We start from the raw sequence: 25,757 nt of genomic DNA, 5'->3' as shown, positions 1-25,757 counted from the left end.
CCTTAATGGCCAGATGCCACACAGTGACAACGTACTCTTGCTGCACAGCAGCTGTATATGGATGATCAACTTCTGCTCCTCCCATAAAGACTGACCACAGTGAACATATATGAACATATGAAGCTGCCTTATACTGAATCAGACCCTTGGTCCATCAAAGTCAGTATTGTCTTCTTAGACTGGCAGCGGCTCTCCAAGGTCTCAAGCTGAGATTTTTCACACCTATTTGCCTGGACCCTTTTTTGGAGATGCCAGGGATTGAACCTGGGACCTTCTGCTTCCCAAGCAGATGCTCTACCACTGAGCCACCGTCCCTCCAAGTGAAGCTACATCCCTATCATTAGTTCATGTGACAGCTGTTGCAGATGAGCATGTCTGCTGTGGAACTCACTAGCTTCTAAAATGCTTTTGTCTAAATCTCTTCCACTTAAATGCATTGCTGCCAGTGGATTATGTAAAAGTAGAAAATGCCACTGCAGAAATATAACTAATTGTAATATGGTACAGTTGAACTCCATCCTAATTTCTATAGAAAAGAGCACCATGAATAATTCCCAAATCTTGACTTGGCTGTTTTTCAAAAGCAATGCTGAACAGAAATACACAAGCCCAATAGCAGTGTAGTTTCCAGATCAGTTCAATTAAGATATTAAAAGGTATAAATTCAAACTATTATGTAAAAATGAAGCTATGTACAAGAGGGCATGAACATTCTTCCACTTGCTGAACTTTCTTCCATGTTCCATGGCATAAAGGATTGCCAACTGCTTGCCAATGAAGAACTGTGTTCCTAAAAAGAAACAGAAGTTACACTTGCTTCAGGTATTTTCATATCACTGTAGCATCTTTTTTTAAAAAAATCTAAAAACCAATTCAACATTGAATCATGTTATATTTACTATTTTGTGAAAATTACTTATTTGCAAGAAATGTCTGCTCCAGCAGCTGGTGTGATTAGTACTTAACATAAAAGACATACTGTATTTGTTGTATTCTCTTCTCAAAATCACCATAACACATTGCATTTTAGATGCCTTCCAAAATAGTTGTTGATTTTTGCCATAAGACCCTATGAGTATTTATGTTCATTTGCCACCCTTCTTACCCTTACAGAACTGAAGGTGGTTTACAATATAAATAATAACCACAATTTAACACTGCTGTTAAATTGTGGTTATTATTTATATTGCCTTTCTAAACAAAACCATCTTCAACTGCTGCCTATAGACTGAAAGTAAGGAGTCACATGTGCCTCACTGGGGACATTGTTCCATAATCATGGAGCTGCCATTAAAAAGGCTCTCTCATATACCCACCAGATGAGCTTCACTGCTTGGAGGAACAGTTATGAGGGCCTTTCCATGTGATCTTAATTCCCAGGCAAGAATATCTGAGATAAGATGATGCTTCAGATACCCTAGTCCCAAACCAGCTACTATCCTCATATGATGAACTGCACTAAAAAAATCTATATAGCCTCGGTTCTATCATGAATTAGAAAGTGATCCCTCTGTGACTGTACCTGGCTAAAGTGATGGATAGCTGCAGCTATGGGCAGAGATAACAAAGCAAAAGAAAAAAAGGACAGCTACAATTAGGAAAACATTGGAGAATCACTGAAGAAGGGCTACATCTGGAGCTACTGACAGTTTAGCCATCCATGTTTTCTGCTATCAAATCATTTGTTTGTACACAGAAAATAAGGGATTATCTTTTGGCAGTGGTTCACCTAAGAGAAAGGTTTGACCACAACTAAGAACAGATTAAGCCTGAAAGCATATATGAATAAAAATTGTATTAAATTGTTCTGAAAATGTCTAATCTCTTTACAAGTGTGAATAAAATAGATAAAACATTGTGGGTGTTTGCTGGAGACTAAGAATAAGAGATTCAGTTGCTCACCCATCCGCATCACCACCATCTCCAGAACATCTATGTCTGCCAGTATGAATAGCTGGAGGCTGACAAGTTACACACACAGTATATCCTTCTCGCAGATACTGCATCCATCGGGCATATGGGCGATTTTCCAAGGAGCAATGAGGAGACAATGTTTCTGTTCTAAACTCCACACAGTAGTTCCTTTTGGAAGGAAACACTTGTTAGGTAATAAATATATTTATATGATTATAACATAATTTTAGACTATACTGTAAGGCACAGGTATTGAACTCATTTGTTATAAGGGCCAGATATGAATAAAAGAGACCTTGGCAGGCCAGGCAGCAAAGATATAAACTTTATAAAGGGCACAGACAAACACAAAGGTTTTTCTACTTAAAACATTAGCATGCTTGCAATATTTTAAGTGATAACTGACACCTCTTGCTCTGAATTACTACATCAAAAACTGGAGACAATGGGTGTTTTTACACTTACAGTTTGTGACTCTATCACTACATTGAAAACTCACCTTTTACATTCCCTAACGTTCTCACAATTGTTTTGCATTGTTGCTGCCCAAAGCATTTGTTTCGGTGAGATGCGTTTTGTAGCTGCTCCTGCAACGTATTCTCAATGCTAGTTTTGATCTGGTCTTTTCTCTACAGGCGTTTCAAACTTGTAGAAGTTTTCATGCATTTTAAGACTCCTCCAAAAGCCACAAGGTGCAGTAATCGGCATGACAACTGACAGCGCTTGAAATTTTTACATATCATTGCTTGCCTCATCTAGTAATTTAAATTTGTATTGTTTTTGCAGTGTTGACACGATTTCCAAGCAATCGTATACATTTAACTAAGCACTGGTATTCCGGCTGCCCTCCCCCAAATTGAAATGCTTAAATGTAAAAGGAAAATAATTAAAGCATAACAGTGCAGGCGATTTGAAGACTCAAAAACTCTGGATCAAACTGAATGTAAAAACACCCAATGCCTGTGCTGTAGCATCTTAAGTATGCTGTTCAGGTGTGCATCTGTAAGCTGCAAGCCTACTTTTAACATTGACTTTTATTACAGAAGTCTTGTATGTCAAGTCTGCTGTATTTTGGTCAAGCTGCATCTTAACATTGGTTCAGAAGTAAGGGGTTCTGGGTAAAGCCACACTGAACACCGAATGCTGCTAGCTAACTTTCCTCACCCCCTCACCGTCCCTTTGTTGTGTAGCCTGCTTTGAAATGGTGATATGGGAACAAGATAGTAGAGCCTTCTCAGGCAGAGTGTCTGTGGGAGTGTGAAGGCGCCAAGGCCTCAGCTTGGGAACGAAGTAGTAACATCCTGATGTGACTATACACTGCATAGAATGCCCCTCCCTCAAGAATCCTTTTGATCTATACCTTAAATGCTTGGTTAATGTCTATGTACCCCAGTCCTTCAATCTCTATCATGGTCTATAGTTCTGTCTCCAATAAACTAGTAACTTTGTTTCAACCAAAGACTCGTTATTGAATTCAGCCAACTTGACATTTCGAAGGACTCCCTATCCTGGAGTTCAACCTTTCCGGCAACTTGAAAGGCTATGACCGACCAGACTCTGGACAACGGAGAACTCCCAGCCAGAGAGGAGGGGGCCGAGACACCCTGGCACATCCACAGTGCCAGAAGGACCGCGGCCTCCCCCCCCCCAGTTTCAGCTAGTGGTTACCCCCCGGCAATACCAACCGAGGACTTCCACCACGCTGATGGACCAGGCCCCAATCCGCCTGGAGGCGATCATGACCCGCCACACCAAGCGGGTTCAACTGGCCGCCGAGCCGGGCGAGGGAGCCGAAGCGCCCGTGACCCAACTCCCGGGTGGCGGAAGCGAAGGTGCGGAGTGTGGGACGGAGGACCGAAGCCCAAGGACCCGCACGATGAGGACTACGAGATGTTCCAGTCGATGGTCCGCTGTGAGGTCGACGGAGCGATAAAGGACCTCAAAGAAGAGATGCAGACCCTGACCATGCAGCTGGGGAGAGCACTGGGAGTGACCGGGACGCGCCAGCCGCTGGGCCGGCGGGGCCCCGAGGCCGCCCAAGCCAACCGGCGGCAGCAGCCCCTGCGGGAGGCGCGGCTCCCCAAGCTCCGGCGGCACCCCCCACCGCCCCAGAGGGACCCCGGGACCTGAGAGGGGGCTGAGAGCTGGACGCCACCTTCGACGGGGACCCAGAGGAGGTGAATTACTTCACAATTCAGGCGAACAGCTTCATGTATTATTGGGGAGACTTGTTCCCAGACGAGGTCAGCCGAGTGGACTACCTGGGATCGAAGCTGCGGGGCGCAGCCAAAAGATGGTACGTGAGTCTGTGCGAATCCAACAGCCCGATCCTGCACTTTGTGAACACGTTCGTGCAAGCCCTGCTGACCCAGTACGAGGATCCCCTGCAAGAGGCCCGAGCGCTATCGGCGTTACGGAACATGAAGCAGGGGGCCCGATCCATCCGGGAATACGCAGCGGACTTCCAAGCCAACGCTGCCAGGGCCAGGAACTGGAACGAAGTGATGAAGATCGAGCACTTCACCAACGGGCTGAACCCCAGCATCCTGGACCGGGCACTCACCCAAGCCAGTCCGGATATGCTGGTGGGATGGATCCAGCTGGCAGGCGAGGTGGAAACCAACCTAAAGCGAGTGGCGATGCTGCGCCAAGCACTGGCCAGGAAAGGGGCGCCAAAACCCACCCCCGGGAAGGCTGAGCCCCCCAAAGCCAAGAAGCCAACGGCGGCCGCCCCGGCGGGGCCCCGCCGTTGTTTCCAGTGCGGCGACCCAAACCACCTCGCCACCAACTGCCCTCAGCCCCCCGCAGGGAACAATCCACCGCAGGGGCCGGCTAGACAGAGAACCCCGGTTCCCAAGAAGCCCCCCAGCCGCCCTAAGGACGCAGCGAAAAGCAGCGCGCTGATGGTGCAGGAGGAAGAGATTCGGCTCTCCGCAGAGTTGGCTGATCTCGCGTGGGAAGAGGAACCGGCAGGAAACGGATCCGACCTGCTCTGAACGGTGCCAGCCAGCAGGTCGACCGGAAAAAGGCACCACTGACGGTGAGAACTACGGGAAGACTGTACTTTGTAATGGTGAAGCTGTTGAACCCAAAATTGAGGAGGTTCCTGCAGATACGGGCCCTCATAGACTCGGGATGCAACCGAGAACTAATTTCCCCCAAGGTGGTGGAGGCCCTAGGGCTGGAGCGCTCACAGCTGCCCCATCCTATGCTGTTTGAGCAGATGGACGAGTCAGTGATGGGGGGGGGCCTGTACGCAAGAAACGGAACCATGCCCCCTGGGGATCGAGGGCCATTGGGACCAAGAGGTTTTTGTCATTGCCCTGGCATGCGCTTACCCAGTAGTGTTGGGGGTGGGGTGGTTGGAAAAACACGAGCCCCTCATTCGCTGGCGAGCACAGACCATTAGGTTCCCTGACCCAGACTGCAGCAACCACCTATGAAACTCGGCGTGGGGGCCGCAGGCTCCCGCCGCCAAAGAAAGGGCGTACGTCCTGGTAGAGGAAGTGCACCACGTCCCGAGCGCCTACCGCGACCTGATGGAAGTGTTTAGCGAGCGGGAGGCCAATCAACTACCCCCCCCACCGGAACACTGACTGTGCCATAGAGCTAATCCCCGGGAAGAGTCTGCCCCGGGCCAAACTCTACCAGATGGGTTGGGCAGAGAAAAAAGAACTGCGCAAATTCCTAGACCTGAACCTGGAGAGGGGTTTCATTAGACCCGCTACGGCCCCCCACGCGGCCCCCGTGTTGTTCAGGAAGAAAAAGGACGGATCGCTTAGACTTTGCACTGATTTTCACGGGATAAACGCGATCTCAATGTCCAACGCTTACCCCATCCCCCTCATCAAAGACTTGCTGAACACTGTATCGGGGGGGGGGGGAGATTTTTACGAAACTCGATTTGAGAGACGCGTACTTCCGAGTGCACATCAAAGAGGGGGATGAGTGGAAGACGGCATTTAACACTCCAATGGGGCAGTTCGAATATTTGGTCATGCCGTTCGGGTTGCAGGGGCGCCAGGGGTGTTCATGAATTTCATAAATGATGTGTTGAGAAAATTTCTGTATAAGGGGGTGGTGGTGTACCTGGATGACATCATTATTTATTCCCAGGACGAACAATCTCACGTGAGATTGGTAAGGGAGGTACTGAGCACCCTGTTAGAACACCAGTTGTATGCAAAGTTGTCAAAATGCGAGTTCCACCGCACCGAATTAGACTACCTCGGGTTCCGAGTGTCCAGCGAGGGGTTAGCCATGGATCCCACCAAGGTGCAGGCAGTGTTAGAGTGGGCTCCCCCGAGGACACGTAGACAGCTCCAATCATTTCTCGGGTTCGCAAATTTTTACAGGGGGTTCATAGAGGGGTTCGCCCAGATCGCCCTGCCCCTGTCTGAGCTCTTGAAAACAAAGGGGAAAGGCGAGGACGCGAAGCGACCCGGGGCCAGGCTAAACTGGACGCCCCACTGCCAGTCCGCGTTCGACCGGCTCAAGCAACTTTTCACGAGCGAGCCGGTCCTAAGTCACCCCGACGAGCAAAAGGCCTTCGTGGTGCAATGCGACGCTTCCAACGTTGCCGTGGGAGCCATTCGCATGCAGAGAGATGGGGAGGGAAAACTGCGACCCTGCGCCTATATTTCGCGGAAATTCTCAGACGAACAACGCAACTGGTCAGTGTGGGACAAGGAGGCTTTCGCAGTCATGTTTGCGTTAAAAACCTGGAGGTCGTGGCTAGAGGGAGCTAAGGTGCCATTTGAGGTATGGACAGATCACAAAAACCTCGAGGCACTTACAGGAAAAAGGAAACTGAGCGAGAAGCAAATCAGGTGGGCGGGATTCTTCTCCAAATTCGATTTCACCCTAAAACACATCCCGGGGACCCGGAATTTTCTGGCAGATGCTCTGTCCAGACTCCCACAGCACGAGAGCCAGAGGGAGGAGGTGGTTGACTCGCTAATATCCCCCACGCAGGTGGCGGCTATGGTCACTACCCGCTCGCAGAAGAAAAGGGAGCTGGAAGGGATCAGTCGCGATCGCATCGCCTTAGAGACCGAAAGGGAGGGAGGAGGGCGGCCTGAGGGGGTGCAGAAGGGTAAAGATGGGTTGTGGTATAAAGGAGAGAAACTTTACATCCCGACGCCCCTAAGGAGAGAGATCCTGCAACTCTGCCATTCGTCCAAGTTGGCGGGGCATTTTGGCTATGTAAAAACCTTGCACTTAGTAAATCGGCAGTTCTGGTGGCCGTCCCTTAGAAGGGACGTGTCGGAGTTTGTGACAGGCTGCCGAGTGTGCATAATGGCGAAAAAGAGGGGGGGGAAGCCTCCCGGGCTATTACAGCCACTGGAAACGGCCAAACGCCCTTGGGCAATCGTGTCCATGGATTTCATAGTAGAGCTCCCCTCATCGAGGGGGAAAACAGTGATCCTGGTGGTGGTAGACACGTTTTCAAAGCAAGCCCATTTCATCCCTTGCACCCAGCTACCCACCGCGAGGAAACTGGCAGCTTTGTTCTTTGATCACGTGGCAAAACACCACTCAATCCCCGACAAGGTCATTAGCGACCGCGGGCCGCAATTCGTTGCCACCTTTTGGCGGGAGTTCTGTAAATTATTAGGGATGGAGCAGGGGTTGAGTTCAGCTTACCACCCCCAGACTGACGGACAGACAGAGAGAGTGAACGGGGTGCTGGAACAATATTTACGATGCTTCGTGAGCCAAAGCCAGTCCGACTGGGTAGACCTACTCCCGTTTGCAGAATACGCTTACAACAACAGCACTCATAGCTCTACCAAAGCCTCCCCCTTCTCAACTGTCTTTGGGTATGAGGGCAAGCCAATCCCTATGCTGCCAGGGGGGGGGGAGACCCGGGGACATCCTCAGCCTTTGAACAATGGTAGCAGGGCCCCAGCCAATGCTGGCCGGTCATCCAAGAGAACTTGAAAGCGGCCAAGGAGGCTTACAAGAGACAGTATGACAAATCCCATGTGCCAGTTTGGGACTTAAAAGTTGGGGATTCAGTGTTTCTGTCAACAAAAAACCTACCCCTCTCCCAACCTTCCAGGAAGCTAGCTTATAAGTTCCTGGGTCCATTTAAGATCAAACGAGTGATTAACCCAGTGATGGTAGAGTTGGATTTGCCTCCTGCCCTTGGTAAAGTCCACACTGTGTTTCATTGCAGCCTGCTCCGCTGAAGTTCGGAACCGTCCAGTTGGCACCCTCAAGCACCAACAGCCCTCCCCCTCCAAGGGGGAGGTCGGAGCCTACCGGCCCAAGAAGCCCTGGACTGTAAACAGGAACAGCTCCTTCCCCGGGCCCGCGCCGCGGAGGGAGCTTAAGAGGGGCAGTATGTCAAGTCTGCTGTATTTTGGTCAAGCTGCATCTTAACATTGGTTCAGAAGTAAGGGGTTCTGGGTAAAGCCACACTGAACACCGAATGCTGCTAGCTAACTTTCCTCACCCCCTCACCGTCCCTTTGTTCTGTAGCCTGCTTTGAAATGGTGATATGGGAACAAGATAGTAGAGCCTTCTCAGGCAGAGTGTCTGTGGGAGTGTGAAGGCGCCAAGGCCTCAGCTTGGGAACGAAGTAGTAACATCCTGATGTGAATATACACTGCATAGAATGCCCCTCCCTCAAGAATCCTTTTGATCTATACCTTAAATGCTTGGTTAATGTCTATGTACCCCAGTCCTTCAATCTCTATCATGGTCTATAGTTCTGTCTCCAATAAACTAGTAACTTTGTTTCAACCAAAGTCTCATTATTGAATTCAGCCGACTTGACAATACTTTGAGCCTAAGACCCATAGGAAAACATGAAATGGCTGGGAAGTATGAGTTTTTGTACATAAACTGCATCATGTACTGGTTAAAAGATGTGGAGGCACAATAACACAGACTGAGGACTATGTGTTTGTCTTAGAAACTGTAGTCCTCAGAAAAATAACTACAGCTATGTGACAGTGGAAGAATAGAGAGACAACTATGTATAGTGGTCAGTATCAGCCTGCTATCTGGGAAGTCTAAGTTCAAAATCCCCAATCAAAGGAAATAAAAGGGAAATGTGAAAGAAAAATCAAAGGAAATGTGCTGGATGGACTTGGTCTAAACACACACTTAGCCTAATCCTGGTGGTGGTTATTCTTCTGGATCATGAAGGCATGAACGTGAAAACTGGCTCATTTACAATTCCTGTTTACACCCAGAAACCCATCCTCTCAGAGATACAATTATGGCAACCTCTTTGTCTTTTCCTGGGAGCCCCATTCAGCAATCCCCAGCATATAGACTTTCTTCCAGTTAATCTCATCAGCACATTGTTTTAGTGGACAGGAACATCAGCATGCCCCCAGGTAACATGTTAGCCTATATCTAGACTAGCACCATTGTGGGTGTGTTTTGTCTTGTCCTGCTACAGACTTGCACTCTCACACTCTGGGCCACTTTCCATATTCATATCCTCTGCTTCATGGAATCTTGGGACCTCTGAAAATGGTAACTATATTCCCCCAAAATCCCTGCTATATCCCCTTCTCACCTCTGTTTTCTGTTAAGCTTGTGTTTGTTTCCAGTGTGGATCTATTTTCTGTATATGCGGATTACTCTTATTATTTTCTATTAATAAAGCAACCTCTCTTGGTTAAGCAACAGTCTCGTTGATTCTGAGAATTCTCAAAGCAACAATCCTGGTAGACAATTGGTGTAAAGACCCCTGCTTCCACCTCTTGCAAGCCAGTCAAGGAGACTTTCCCTTCCTACAACAAACACCCTGAGAGGTACGTGGAGCTGAGAGAGCTCTAACAGAAACTACTTTTCAGAGGAACAGCTCTGCAAGAACTTGTGACTGGCTCAAGAACACATCAGGTGCATGTGGAGGAGTGAGAAATCAAACCCAGTTATCCCAGATATTCCCCCCAAATATTTGGAGACTCCCCAATTCTGGTAACAGCTACCTGGCTTTACATTTTATGAAACATGTGGCCTGGCCACTTATGTCAGATCTATCCCTCGTAACAAATGAGTCTGACATCCTTGGTTTATATTTCTTAAAAGTTCTAAATCCACTACATGGAGAAGCAGTTTTAAGAGCTTTTGGGATTGCTTGAGAGCCAGCATGATATTGTGGTTAAGAGTGGCAGACTGATCTGGAGAACTGGGTTTGATTCCCAACTCCACATGAAGCCTGCTGGGTAATCTTGGGAGAGTTGCAGTTCTCCCTGAACTCTCTCAGCCTCACCTACCTCACAAGGTGCCTGTTGTGGAGAGGAAGGGAAAGACAAGTGTAAGCCACTTTGAGACTCCTAAAAGTAGAGAAAAGTAGGGTATAAAAGCCTAAGCTGCTGCTGCTGCTGCATTATTAGAAGAGCAAAAGGTATTCTATTTAGGAACATGATCACATACGCTCAGTCAAGCATATCTACAAAGGGTTGTTTTAAGGATAAAGCAGAGATCAATGTAAGCTACTTTCTGATGAGAAAGCTGGGGTGTAATTGAAATAAATAAAATGGTTCTGAGCATCATAAGGTACACCGCATAGAAGAAATGCTGAGTTGTAGAGAAAATCCATGAAATATGTCATGCAACAAATACGAAATACTTCACAGAAGGTTCATAGTACTGGTGTAAACTCCCAACAGCCCAAGCAATATATGAGTATTCTGAATTCCTTACTCCTTTCATCATCATGGTAGTCTGTTCCTAGCAAAAATGGCAGAGTTCTGTTTGGGATTGGATTTATATCCTGCCTTTCACTACCCGGAGGAGTCTCAGAGCGGCTTACAATCGCCTTTCTCTTCCCCTCCCCTCCCCAAAACAGACACCCTGAGAGGTACATAGAGCTGAGAGAGCTTTAACAGAAACTATTTTTCAGAGGAACAGCTCTGTGAGAACTGACTCAAAGTCACATCAGCAGGCGCATGGGGAAGAGTGGGGAATCCAGTTCTCCCAGATAAGAGTCCACACATTATACCAAACTGGCTGCTAAATGAGTTTTGTGGGAAACCTAATTTTGTAGTAACTCACAGTTAGTAAACCTGCAAAGCTGAGATAAAGTCAAAGTAATTTTAATAATGTGAACTTGAAGTAAGATTTCTATAAGCATTTAAATAAAATTCACTGAATATTTCCATTGTTTTCCATCTATGCATAGGTATTGTGGAATGTTGTATGGAATATTTGACCACATGTTTACAGAGACAAGGACGGTTACTGTTACTTAAATAAAAATCTATATTCTCCATGATTTCCTAATTACAATCTTGTTTTGTTAATTTAAAAATTTAATTCCATGAAAAATGTTCCATTACTTCAAGAACTGTCTAATTCAGAATGTGAGATGAGACCTAAAATCAAACAGAGAACAAACAAATGAATGTGTGAGCTACTTAGTAAGTTGTTCCACTTGAAGTTTCCATTTTTTTTTCTGTAGTCACGTACAAAATAATCTTTCCCCTGCACTATCTTGACATGTTAAATCTACTTACCTGGAATCCTCTGTTTCTGAAGACCACCTTGGGTGTACAGCCCGTTTTTTCCTCTCTCTACTATATTCAGAAGTTGTTATGAAAGCAGAAACTATGAAATAAAAGTTTTGTTATGAAAACTAGTTGCATGATGATAAAAACAGATTACATTGATATTATGATTTTTATGTGCTACCTGGAAATTAAGGACTGGAGGCACTGTGAGCAGTTTTATTGGTAGAACATAACTTATCGCCCTCTTCCTGCTGCAGCCTACTGTGATTTTGAAAATTCTAATCCGAGGGGTTGGAGGATCCTTGGGAAAAGTGCTGGGAATTGTCACAATTTCCCTCTTAATTTATGTGTAATATTGCCACAAAGAATTTAATTTCAAACACTTCCCAAATGAATTTGTGCCCAAATTCTAAGGCTTCTTCATTGGACTAGGTGGCCCTGATGATGAGATTCTTATATTTTAAAATCATAAAGACTCCAGGATAATATCAAACAAAATAAAACTTTATTTTTAGAATAAGCGCACCACCAGAAAGCCTGCCTGCCCTGCTGGATGCTGTGTCCACCTGGGCATCAGACTTCCCCAGGCTTAGTTCAGGGGGATTTCAACGTGATGTTGATGACGCAGCATCTCAGCAGGCACGGGACCTGGTGTCTTCCATGGAGACTCAGCCAATTTGTATCAGCTCCCATGCATCAGTCCGGTAGCCAAGATTTCCCACTACAGCATCAAAAGATCTCAGGGGTTTCTGTAATTTAACATTTTATTTTTTTATTTTTTCTGTTTTTGTGCAAATTTGGCATCTGACTCAGGTAGTACAAACATCCTCTTACCCTATACCTGACCCAGTGTATGGATTCTGCATGCCAAGGTCCTGGTTCAAAATTACAATAAGATAAGCAAGTCTTTAAAGAAAAATAGTATCTACATGTACCATGCTCATCTGCACAGTCTTGCCCTTGATGAGTAGTATATTCCAGGCAGCCAGCCTTCTCTTCTAATGGAGGACAAGGGTCACCACCATTTTTTGGTTCCTGCTGTATGATGCGTGTTCGCATTCGGAAGTTAGGTTTGCATTGTTCTGCACAGCCACTCCATTGAGTCCATTCTCCAACAATGCATGGTAGAGCTACAAAGAAATGCAACAAAGTTATCATTTAATAGTAGTATTTTAAAGGAAGACTGTAATTTACAGGAGTTTGTTATTTTTGGAATGGAAGAAGAAGGGAGAGTTTTCAAATATTAGGATAGGCAGTCTTCAGCTAAAAAATATGATCAGAGGAATGGCATAAGAAATAATTTAAAGAGCAACTTATATAGCTGGTGATGTATAAATGTAAATACAATAACTGCATCTCAAACACTTTAAGAACATAAGAGAAGCCATGTTAGATCAGGCCAATGGCCCATCCAATCCAACACTCTGTGTCACACAGTGGCAAAAAATTTTTATATACACACACACACACACACTGTGGCTAATAGCCACTGATGGACCTCTGCTCCATATTTTTATCTAAACCCCTCTCGAAGGTGGCTATGCTTGTGGCTGCCACCACCTCCTGTGGCAGTGAATTCCACATGTTAATCACCCTTTGGGTGAAGAAGTACTTCCTTTTATCCGTTTTAACCTGTCTGCTCAGCAATTTCATCGAATGCCCACGAGTTCTTGTATTGTGAGAAAGGGAGAAAAGTACTTCTTTCTCTATCCCATGCATTATCTTGTAAACCTCTATCATGTCACCCCGCAGTCGACGTTTCTCCAAGCTAAAGAGTCCCAAGCGTTTCAACCTTTCTTCATAGGGAAAGTGTTCCAGCCCTTTAATCATTCTAGTTGCCCTTTTCTGGACTTTCTCCAATGCTATAATATCCTTTTTGAGGTGCGGCGACCAGAACTGCACACAATACTCCAAATGAGACCGCACCATCGATTTATACAGGGGCATTGTGATACTGGCTGATTTGTTTTCAATTCCCTTCCTAATAATTCCCAGCATGGCGTTGGCCTTTTTTATTGCAAACGCACACTGTCTTGACATTTTCAGTGAGTTATCTACCACGACCCCAACATCTCTCTCTTGGTCAGTCTCTGCCAGTTCACACCCCATCAACTTGTATTTGTAGCTGGGATTCTTGGCCCCAATGTGCATTACTTTGCACTTGGCCACACTGAACCGCATCTGCCACGTTGACGCCCACTCACCCAGCCTCAACAGATCCCTTTGGAGTTCCTCACAATCCTCTCTGGTTCTCACCACCCTGAACAATTTAGTGTCATCCGCAAACTTGGCCACTTCACTGCTCACTCCCAACTCTAAATCATTTATGAACAAGTTAAAGAGCATGGGACCCAGTACCAAGCCCTGCGGCACCCCACTGCTTACCGTCCTCCACTGTGAAGACTGCCCATTTATACTCACTCTCTGCTTCCTATTACTCAGCCAGTTTTTGATCCACAAGAGGACCTGTCCTTTTACTCCATGACTCTCAAGCTTTCTAAGGAGCCTTTGATGAGGAACTTTATCAAAAGCTTCCTGGAAGTCAAAATAAACATCTATCGGGTCTCCTTTGTCCACATGTTTGTTCACCCCTTCAAAGAAATGTAACAGGTTAGTGAGGCAAGATCTTCCCTTACAGAACCCATGCTGAGTCTTCCTCAATAACCCGTGTTCATCAATGTGCCTACTCATTCTGCCCTTGATAATGCTTTCTACCAACTTTCCCGGTATTGAAGTCAGACTGACTGGCCTGTAATTTCCCGGATCTCCTCTGGAACCCTTTTTAAAGATGGGGGTGACATTTGCTACCTTCCAGTCCTCAGGAACGAAGGCAGATTTCAATGAAAGATTACAGATTTTTGTTAGAAGATCCACAAGTTCAACTTTGAGTTCTTTCAGAACACTCGGATGTATGCTATCCGGACCCGGTGACTTATTAGTTTTTAATTTGTCTATCAGTTGTAGGACCTCCTTTTTTGTCACCTCAATCTGACTCAGGTCTTTCAACACCCCTTCCATAATTAGTGGTTCTGGGGCGGGCAAAAAGTTCTCATCTTCCACAGTGAAGACAGAGGCAAAAAATTCATTCAGCTTCTCAGACATTTCCCTATCCTCCTTCAGTAATCCTTTTACCCCATGGTCATCCAAGGGCCCCACTGCTTCCCTGGCTGGTTTCCTACTTCTAATATATTTGAAGAAGTTTTTATTGTTGGTCTTTATGTTTTTTGCAATATGCTCCTCATAGTCCCTTTTTGCCTGCCTGATCACAGTCTTGCAATTGATTTGCCACAGCCTGTGTTCCCTTTTACTAATCTCACTTGGACTGGTTTTCCACCGCTTAAAGGAGTCCTTCTTACCTTTTACAGCTTCCATTACTTTGTTTGTTAACCATGCAGGCCTTTTCTTATGCCTGTTTGTGCCTTTCCTAACTTGTGGTATATATTTTATCTGAGCTTCCAGGATTATAGTTTTAAATAGTCTCCAAGCTTCCCCAAGGGTTTTGACCGTATTTACCTTTCCTTTCAGTTTCCTCCTCACATGCCTCCTCATCACAGTGTATTTATCCCTTTTAAAGTTAAACGTGGTTGTGGCGGTCTTTTTGGGCAACTCCCTATTTATACAAACGGTGAAATCAATAACATTATGTTCACTGCTCCCAAGCGGTGCAATCACTTTTACATCTCTCACCAAGTCTTGGGCATTACTTAGGACCAAATCCAGGATCGCCCCACCCCTGGTAGGTTCTGAGACCATCTGCTCCATAGCACAGTCATTGAGAGCATCAAAAACTCAATCTCTTTCTCTCGACCAGAACACACATTGACCCAATCAATCTGCGGGTAGTTAAAATCACCTATTACGATACAGTTTTTACGTTTAGCCGCTATCTTTAAGCCTTCCATCATATTATAATCATCCTCTCTCTTTTGATTTGGTGGGCGATAACAAACTCCCATAGTTAAATTTCCTTTTGGGCCCTCTATTTCAACCCAAAGCATTTCTAAAAGTGAATCTAATTCTCTGACCTCAGTCTTACTGGACCGTATATCCTCTCTGACATACAGAGCCACCCCACCTCCAACCTTTCCCTCCCTATCCTTCCAATATAACTTATATCCAGGAATCACCATGTCCCACTGATTCTCCTCATTCCACCAAGTTTCTGAAATTCCCACAATGTCTATGTTTTCTCCCAACACTAAACATTCCAATTCACCAATTTTACTTCGAACACTTCTAGCATTTGTATACAAACATCTATAATTTCCCAGGCAAACTAGGCCCGCCACCTTCTTCCTGCCGCCTCGAGACTCTGGCAGATAGTCCATACTGTTTGTCACCATCACAGTGGACAACTCTGGTCCGTTACCTGGTAGAAAAATAGCACCCAACCCTTCATCTCTTTGAGACGAGTCCTCCCGAACCAGAGACATTTCATCTCCTGTCGGCTTTCCCCCAAGATTTATTTTCTTACTTTTCGCCTTCCAGAGAGAAATGTGTTGCTCATGAACTAGCTTCAGTATCTACATTGGATCTTGCCTCTTCAACAGACTCATTATATAAAACAAAGCAATTTATTTAACTGAGAAGCTATAAAATTATGTCATCAGCATGTTATATCACTACATTAAAATACACACTGAACAGGTGGCTGTCAATATTATATAGTATAGAGCTGATACAAATATATATACAAGTGGGGACCTACAATACTTGTGGGCAGGGCTTTTTTGTAGCAAGAACTCCTTTGCATATTAGGCCACACATCCCTGATGTAGCCAATCCTCCAAGAGCTTACAGGGTTCTTAGTACAGGGCCTAATGTAAGCTCTTGGAGGATTGACTACATCAGGGGTGTGTGGCCTAATATGCAAAGGAGTTCCTGCTTGTGGAGGCGGGATTCTCCTTATGGCTCGGGTGGGACAGCCTGGCATCCTGTTTTCACTGCTCAGCCCAGCACAGCTACCAGCATCCTCCTCAGCCACAGCCAAGCCCAGCTGCTGATATCCTCTACCACTGCTGCTAAGGCTAGTGTTGCTGCCAGCCAACCTCTGCCACCACAGCCAGGCTGGCACAGCTGCCAGCAGCTACTACTGGGTCGGGCTATAGTGGCTCCATTCTGAACAGGTAAATGTGTCATCGGCACATGTGCAGACGATACTCTTACCAGTTCAGAACCTAGATGCTGTATTTGGGGGAATTTACCTGTTCAGAACAAAGCCCCTGTATTCGGGGGGGGGGGGGATTTAAAACCCCCCATATACTTTAATGTTAATTTCATATTTTTCTTCAAACCCAGGGAGTACCCCAAATTTGCAGAAAAATGTGTTCAGCCTCCATGTGGTCCTAACCCATGAATTTACGTATCAGCAGATAGTGGCCCTGAGTGGCTAATAGTATATAGATATATAAGTTGCTCTTTAAATTATTTCTTATGCCATTCCTCTGATCATGTTTTGTAGCTGAAGACTGCCTATCCTAATATTTGAAAACTCTCCCTTCTTCTTTCATTCCAAAAATAACAAACTCCTGTAAATTACAATCTTCCTTTAAAATACTACTTTCCCCTCTGACACATTTTGGTAATACCAACTGACATATCCAGAGTTCATGTATGATTATGACTACCCTTTTCAATGCACAAAGCAGTAAAAGCAATCAAGACTATAGACATCAATGACATATATGGTATTGCCTGAGACCACCCACAATGAAGTTTTCATCTCCTTGGTCTCTTCCATCCTTAATTACTACCACAGGCCAATAGCAGACTGTTAAATCACCACTAATGGCCATATACTTCTCAAAGGAAAGGTGCAAGTGCTTGTTTTACTTTGGAGTAGCTTTGCAGCAGCAGCATGAGAGACTTAATAATGCAATCCTATACAAAGTTATTTTAATCTAGGTTCACTGACTTCAAAGGGCTTATGCTGGAGCAACTCTATAAAACTACACAGTCACATTGGTTCTCCAAATCCAGCAAGAAAATGAGCAATCAGCCCCTCTACTGAATCTCTGTAAAAACATCTCAGAGGGGGAAATTACCATAAGATGCATGAGTTACAGTTACAGTTACAGTCACTGGCAACTTGGCAAGTGGGTTGGTGCAAAGTTCTGTTTATTATAGAATGAGCCACCAAATGGAATACATATTTGAGAACGTATTAACAATATGGGGGCCTGGAGTCAAAGAGCTAGTAGTGGTTAGAAGGATGGATTCGTATCTTGAATTCCAAGTTCAAATCCCTATTCATCCATCAATCAGTGGGTAAGGTCTGTCTGTCTGTGATATGATATTGGATTGGATTTATATCCCGCCCTATACTCTGAATCTCAGAGTGGTCACAATCTCCTTTACCTTCCCCACCCCCACAACAGACATCCTGTAAGGTTGGTGGGTCTGAGTGAGCTCTTACAGCAGCTGCCCTTTCAAGGACAACTCCTACTAGAGCTATGGCTGACCCAAGGCTATTCCAGCAGCTGCAAATGGAGGAGTGGGGAATCAAATCCAGTTCTCCCAGATAAGAGTCCATGCACTTAACCACTACACCAAACTGGCTCTCTCTGGCTCTCTGTCAAACTGGCTCTCTCTGTCTCTCTCGCTCTCAGCCTAACATGACGATAAAACAGTGAGAAGGAGAAAAACAATGTATATTGCTCTGAGTTTTTTGCAGTAACTTAAGACAGTAAAAAATGATAATTACACATTTACATACCTACAAGTTGATTTACACATCTTCTACATTCTAAAAGTTGATTTCCCCCCTGCATTTTACATGCACTATGCAGCATGCAATTATTTTTTTTTAAACTTTTCACATCCACACCACAAACTTTTTTATTATGAAGCAAAAAAAGCTTTTTTAACTATCCCATACATGCTGAATAAAGCCAAGCATTTATTCCACTGTTCCAAGCCTATTGCTCTGGGATGAACTTTGCTTCATCCCTGCTTCTTTGGATGTCCCCTGAAGTACGACCACAGTTTAGCAACCAACATTTATTCCATGGAAGCAGTGACAAGGGAAGAGGATGCAAAAGAAAAGACACTGGAGGCATGGCATAAGAAAATTAAAGGCATAAATATTAGAAAGAGAGAATCAGTGTTTGGCAAAAGTGGGCCAAACAGGTGCTCTAACCACTCTCCAGCCACTGTTTTATGTAGCACTCATGGGCAAAAATATGCTTTACATAGAAAAGTGATTCCTAAAAGACCTCTTCCAATGATTAGCAGTCATGAAGGGTGCAGGGGGGAATCTGGAAGAAAGAAGTCACTGATAAGATGTAACAGCCAATTTGATGTAGCGGTTAAGTATAAAGACTCTTATCTGGGAGAACCGGGTTTGATTCCACACTTCTTCACATGCAACTGCTGATGTGACCTTGAGTCAGTCACAAGTTCTCACAGAGCTGTTCCGCTCAACAGCAGTTCTGGGAGAGCTCTCTCAGCTCCCCTACCTCACAGGGTGTATGTTGTGGGAAGAGGAAAGGAAATTGTAAGCCACTCTGAGACTCCTTCAGGTAATGAGAGGCAGGGTTTAAATCCAATCTCTTCTTCTTCTTAATCTTTTCCCTCTTTGTTCTCTGCTTCCCATCCTTCCTGATCTTTCCTCACTCCTAACAAGGCTGCTTTCCACTTTCATATGACAGAAGAAACTGAGAGGGGGTGACACCTACTAGGGACAGAGAAATGATGGGCAAGAGAAGGGGTACACACTTCCCTCCCACCAAACTGTTCTGCCCTGCAAATGCTCTCTTAGCTATTGCTGCATTACCATCTGGATTCAAACCTAAAGTGGGAACACCATGTTTGCCTTGCAACTTGTAGTCCCACCCTGAGATTGAGGATTGATTCTGATACAAAATGTTTTCCTGTTTAAGTGATGACAGTTTGAAGTAATCCAGGAGAGTAAATGGACTGAAGAGGCCAGGTGGTGATCAAATCCAACTCTCTCTGCCCTAAGGCAGGATCCTTCCCTGCTGCAACCTCCCTTCCCACCCCACAGACTAATCTGTGTAATCCTGACCACAATGCACCAAACAGAGCAGAAAGCAACTCCGTGCGCCAGACTCAGATGCCTGCAGAGCAGAGAACTCTAAATGATTCGAGCAAATAAATTAAGCTTACATGCGCCAAGAGAATTTAAAAAAAAGAAAAGAATACTGCTTTAAATGAAAAATAAGTGTTCTTTTATTAGTCTTTGAGGCTGTCAGCCTCTAGGGCACACACTGTCATCATACTCTTAAACAGCTGCTCAAAAAGAACTCAAAAAGGAGAAATGGGAAACAATCTTTCTGCAACCTTTTAAACCTTTTTTCAGAAGAGGAGCTCAGCACTGGGAGCACGAAGTCCTTTGACTTTCCACTCCACAGACATCTGCTTTTCTAAAAAAAATACAATTTTAATAAAACATATATACAAAAAACTGAAAATTCTTGAATTAGTCAGTAGGTCATAGTCGCCAGGCACTTCCGTTCCATAGCTATCAACTTTAGTGGCACGGGCAGGCACTTTCAAACATTTTAAAAGCGTGTTATTATACGCAGGATGTTTTATATAACACTAATTGAACAACGGTTACACCGAGCAGCGCACTCTCCTGTGCCGTCGACTAAACGTGCAAAAGAATGCGGTATCTGCATTTCCTTCGGCTGGACGCTGCCTCACAAATAAATGCTCAGTAAAGTCACCCTGACTCACTTCCTTACATTTTTTCATGCTGGAATTGGATTTGCCCTTTCGCAGGAATGAAAAGGGAAAGTCGCCTTGCAAATGCCACAGAAAAGTTGGCATTCCCTTGGACGCACGCACGGAATGCAAACGTGACAAGCGACAACGAATGACGGGGTGAAGACGGGAAGCCGAATCTTGCTGCTTTGGGCCCACCTGCCCACGCAGTCGTAATAAGTGGCAACGAAGCCCCACACGCCCTCAATTCAGCCAAGGAACCACCCCTCACTTCCACCACCACCCGTCTCATGCCACGATTCAGTCCTGGACTGTCATAACCCGTTGGCTCTCGGGGCACGTACAGAGTGTTTTTAACCCCTCGCCTTCTTGGCTTTTCCTCCAACCCAGAGACGTTCAACCCCGCCCCCCAAGCCTGCCCTCTGGGGGCTCCAGCAGCTCCCCTCTACCTGGGCACGCCTGGCCGTAGTCATAGCAGCAGTCGCCGGTCGCCTTGCACGCCTCGTCGCAGAAGCAGGTCCCGTAGGCTCTGCTCAAGCGCCAACCCGACGTGACGCACGTCGAGTCCCGGCCCGGACAGCAGCGCCCTTCTTCCGCGCAGCCCGCCCCGGCACCGGGCCACAGAACCAGCAGCGCCACCAGCCCCAGGACCTCCGGCCTGGCCCCGGCCCCCATCTCCCTGCCGCCAAAGGAAAGCCAAACCACACCGGCTGGAAGGGCAGCCCGGCTCAGGCCCGCCCTCTTGCCCCGCCCCGGCCCTGCAGAGGCGCCCGTCGGACTCTCCGGGCCCCAGGAAATTGGCCGCGGTGCTGCTGCTGCTGCAGCCCCGAAGCGCGAAAAGGCGGCAAAAGCACGCCGCAAATGAGCCGGCCACCTCCTCGGGCAGTTCGCGCCCCGCTGCCTAGCCGAGAGAGTGGGCAGCCGCGGAATGCCGTCGCCCGCTCATCTTCGCCGGACAAGCTCAGGAATGCGCGCGGTTGGCAGCAGACCAGCCGACCGGGAAGAGGGCCAGAGGCCGCGGATTGCTCAGCCTCAGAGGTTGCACAGCTGCGGCGGTTCTTCCCTGCTTCTGCATCGCTGGCCGGATTGCGTTGGGAGGGACTGCCCTAGCAGAGGTGTGTTTGCAAGGAAGAGTTGGCTGCGCCCCTAAGGCAGCGGGTGCTCGCCCTGCCAGAAGACGCACGATGGAATAATAGAACACCCTCCCCCCCCCCCCCCCAGGTGCCTGTGAGCGAGTGCGGAGCCCGTGCTTCCCATCGCGCATTTGGTAGACCTCTGCAAGGTTCAGGTCTACTTCCTTCCCAAGAACCGTGACAGACTACAACACCATTTTACAACTTTTCGATCTTCCTGCCCCAAATAGGTCATTAGAAAATTTTGTTTTAAAAGCCCATGTTGCTCCTAAATGCGTGAAGAATCAGCTTTCTCTAGGATTCCATCTGTCGGTGGCGAAACAATGAGACACAATACAGAGTGTGCAATAATGTGCCAAAACATTCCAAGTCTGGATATTAAAATTGTGCATGACGCATGAAGCACCCACTATCACTGGAAGCCAGAAGCACTACTTTCTCTCTTCATATAAATAGTCAAGCTGTACATTTTATGGACCATCTATGACTTGACCTTCTGTCTTTTTTGGCAAAACTGAAGTGTAGTCCCAGGGGGCTGCAGATGCACTTGCAGTAGTTGGGGAAAGAGCCCCCCTCCTCCCGACTTTTCCCCCTGGCCTTGAGGTTGCTATTTGCCCTGTGAGGAGACTATTTTTTACCCCACAAGGCAAACAGAAGTCTGAGGAATGGAATTTAGGCCTGGAAAACAGTGCAGAGAGAACAGTTAAACATCCTCTTCCCTGTCTGTGAGCTAATACTCGGTCCCCACCCCCCACAGTTCTAGTTTCATTTTTAAGAGTTGGAGCACAGCATCACACACCTTTCATGTAATGCATGGGTGTGGTTTTTGGACTTTATGGACTTCAGCATAAAGTATACTTTTCTGTGTTTTCCCCAGTGCAGCTTACAAAGACTGGTGAACAAATAAACTTTGGCCAGCCCTTTGTGCCAGAAAAAAAAAGATAGTGTACTAAAAATGTAAGTCCTGTTCAGGGGTGTCAAACACATTTGTCATGAGGGCCAGATCTGACATAAATGAAACCTTGAGGGGCCGGGCCATGTCATATGAACATATGAAGCTGCCTTATACTGAATCAGACCTTTGGTCCATCAAAGTCAGTATTGTCTTCTCAGACTGGCAGCGGCTCTCCAGGGTCTGAAGCTGAGGTTTTTCACACCTATTTGCCTGGACCCTTTTTTGAAGATGCCAGGGATTGAACCTGGGACCTTCTGCTTCCCAAGCAGATGCTCTGCCACTGAGCCACCATCCCAGCCTGTCGGGCTGGGCTGAGCCATGTTGGGTCAGGCCATGTGTGTACCTATTTAAGATTAAGTAGCAGAGATATACATTTTATAAAGAACACAGACAAACACAAATATATATATTTTAAAAAACTTAAAACATGCTTAAAACATTAGCACTCATTGATCTTAAGGATGCTTCCTTTATATTTCTCCCATGGGATCCAGGGAACCGGACAAAGGAAGCTCTGGCTCTTTCCTTCCTTCCCCAGGGGACTGGGGGGGGGAGAGCCTCAGCCAATGGAGAAAATAATGGTTTTGCTCTGTAGCCCCTGAGCAATTGAGCAAGCCTTGCAAAGCAAGCTGTGATGCAGAAGGAAGCAAGAGAGAGCGAGAAGGAAGTAGATGACAGCCAGTTGCTCAGGGGCCTGATAGGAGCCCTCCAGGGGCCTGATTCGGCCCCCGAACTGCATGTTTGACACCCCTGCCCTATATGGATGCAATATATAAAGCAAGAGGGCATTGCTGAGAAGCCGAAGCAAAACATGAAATAAAAGGTAAAACTAACATATGTTGCACCAATGGGGAGGGTCAGTGAAATACTACAAGGAAAGGCATTGCATGTTATTATTGCCTTTGTTTTTACTTCTATGTATGTTGCCATCAGTATGCATAGCACTTTGCAGAGCACAAAAAAGGCCCTGCAAGGCCTTGCCTTGCATTGAAGACGTTAGCTCTGACATGTGGGAGGCAACCAAAGGAGACAGAGATGGAAATAAGAATACTTAAGTTTGGGTAGGGAAGGGGTGCAGGGGAAACAATTAAACATCTTCTTCCCTAACTGTGAGGACTTGTGCCAGGGGCTTCACAGAAAAGGTGGGTTCTGAGGAGAGATTTCCAAGAGCTGGCATTATACAGATATTTGAGAGGCAATTCCAAGCAAAGGGGGAAGAAAGAGATAAAGGGCGGAGTCATTTGAGGGAAAAGGAAGCCTCCAGATTGATAACCAAGATTCAAGTCCAATAACACTTTAAAGACCAGCAAGATTTCCAGGGTAGGAACTTTTAAGAGTCAAAGCTCCCTTTGTCAGATGGGAAGGAACTTCTAAGTTTCGATAGTTGGTCTTTCAGGTGCCTCAAACCTTGCTCTTCAACTGCAGACCAATGTGGTTACTCTCTGAAACTATCTCCAGAAAGATGAGGGTGATGGAGCTGGGGAAGGGAAAGACAGGGACTCATCTGCACAGAGGGCTTGGAATGCAAAAACATGGAGTATGTGTTAGATTTGGGAACAGACAGCATCCCGATGTACGGGGTTTGGGAGAAGTATTGCAGCAGGTCAGAATGAGATGAAAGATGACTTACGTCCTGCTGATTGCAGGACAGGACAATGCTGGTGTGCGATGCTGGAAGTCTGCAAGTGTTACTGAGAGGTGCTGCCTGATAAAAATGGAGTACCCCAGTGCAAATAAAGAGAGAGGGTCTCCTACTTCTGTTAAACAAAATGGAGTCCGACCAAAAACAGGCCAAGAAAACACTCCATCTAAACAGGTGGAGTGGACCCAGTAGAGAGCTTGTTTTGGTTGGCGCCTGAAGTATGTCTCTTAACATAGTCTCACCCATTCCCCCTCCGGCACCTCTACCCAAATGGGATGCATAATAACATGGGAACTGCGGGTAAGTACTACTCTCACTCTGATCTTCTGCTACTTGCCAATTGTCTCTTCCTCCAGCCTATCACCTCTACCTTGCTAACTCCAATCAAATGCATATTTTGATTGATCCTACCCTTAAAAGTCTTTGATCCCTTTCCGAGTGTCAGCCAAAAACCGGTAACAAATTATTCAATCGCTCTGAGCTTATCATCCTAGCAAAATGTGTGAAGTTTCCCAACATAGCGATTCGAGATAGCCACCAATGGAACATCAAAGCCCCTTGGTAACTAACGACCCCCATCCATCAAAACCCTATATAGTGTGGGTCAAAACCCCACCTCGGTGTACATTCTGTAGGGCACCATTTGCAGGTTGTACCACCTGTTACTCCTGTAATTGGGTCTATAGGGCGTGTTACGCTGGTCATTCGCGTTCCTCTCTGTGTACTTTCCATTGAATGGACGTCTCCTCTTCTGGATCAGGTGAATATTACGCACTTCAACAACCCTTGAATTCCTCTATCGATAACCTCTGTTTTCTTGGTCTCTTGATTGCTTGTACATATATCTGTGGGTGTGGGTGTAAATCCTCTTGCTACATATCCTAAGTAAACACTATAAAAATACAATTGTTTGGACTATTCTTGGCTGAAAATCCAAACTCCATATTATTGAAAGCAAAGATCCTTGCTCCTAAATTCACTCTACCTTGTCTCTTAGCTAATTTCCCCATCAAAAATAAGTTACTTAAAAGCACTGCCTGTAACACAGGCAAGGAGGCTGGCAGTATTTACTTAGAAAATCTGTATGCCGCCTCTCCAGTGAGCTGTTCAAGATGGCTCACAAAGTAATACCTTACTTTGGTATCTTGGAATACCAAAGCAAATGATCCGTTCCTGAAGAGAAATTAACTTCATTTAGTTTAGAAATATATAAAACCTATTCCCATCTTACCTGGGTACATATTAATGCAGGATGTTTAGGAAACTGAAAGATTAATTGAAGATAAGCAGAGAATAACTCCGCTCAGCCCAAGCTTGTCAGAGCTAAGCAGGCTACAGTCAGTGGCCTGATCCAACATGGCTTCTCTTATGTTCTTATGTTTGACACCCCTGAACTAGACCACTCAGAATGAAGGTGAACAGTGTTATCAGAATCTTTAAATTGAAAGTCCTTGCTCCACAAAGCAACCCTTGTCTTCCTTGGTGGTCTCCCATCTGAGTACATATATGAACATATGAAGCTGCCTTATACTGAATCAGACCCCTGGTCCATCAAAGTCAGTATTGTCTTCTCAGACTGGCAGCGGCTCTCCAGGGTCTCAAGCTGAGGTTTTTCACACCTATTTGCCTGGACCCTTTTTTGGAGATGCCAGGGATTGAACCTGGGACCTTCTGCTTCCCAAGCAGATGCTCTATCACTGAGCCACCGTCCCTCCCAATGTTCCTTTTCCTTTTTCTGAGTGGGTTAGTTGGTCCAGTGAAGGTTTGTTCACCTTCATTCTGAGTGGTCTAGTTCAGGGGTGTCAAACATAAGAACATAAGAGAAGCCATGTTGGATCAGGCCACTGACTGTAGCCTGCTTAGCTCTGACAAGCTTGGGCTGAACGGAGTTATTCTCTGCCCAAATCAACTGCAAGTTGTAATTGAAAAATAAAACTTGCACGTAACAC

General features: G+C 46.0%; 1 protein-coding gene across 1 annotated transcript; it reads right to left on the bottom strand.

Moving 5' to 3' along the window:
* Positions 1–621: 621 nt before the first annotated feature.
* On the bottom strand, positions 622–20,869 carry SBSPON (somatomedin B and thrombospondin type 1 domain containing). Its single transcript, XM_060242956.1, has 5 exons — positions 20,528–20,869; positions 12,326–12,520; positions 11,397–11,487; positions 1,903–2,082; positions 622–790 (listed from the first exon to the last, which is right to left on the bottom strand). The coding sequence occupies exons 1-5, from the start codon at positions 20,751–20,753 to the stop codon at positions 673–675; spliced, it is 810 nt and encodes a 269-aa protein (XP_060098939.1). The 5' UTR covers positions 20,754–20,869; the 3' UTR covers positions 622–672.
* Between the last annotated feature and the right edge of the window lie 4,888 nt (positions 20,870–25,757).

This window comes from Heteronotia binoei, chromosome 7, assembly GCF_032191835.1.
Source record: "Heteronotia binoei isolate CCM8104 ecotype False Entrance Well chromosome 7, APGP_CSIRO_Hbin_v1, whole genome shotgun sequence".
Lineage (NCBI taxonomy): Eukaryota > Metazoa > Chordata > Lepidosauria > Squamata > Gekkonidae > Heteronotia > Heteronotia binoei.
The sequence above is the reverse complement of the archived record's forward strand: the minus strand, read 5'-3'. Positions and strand labels throughout refer to the sequence as shown.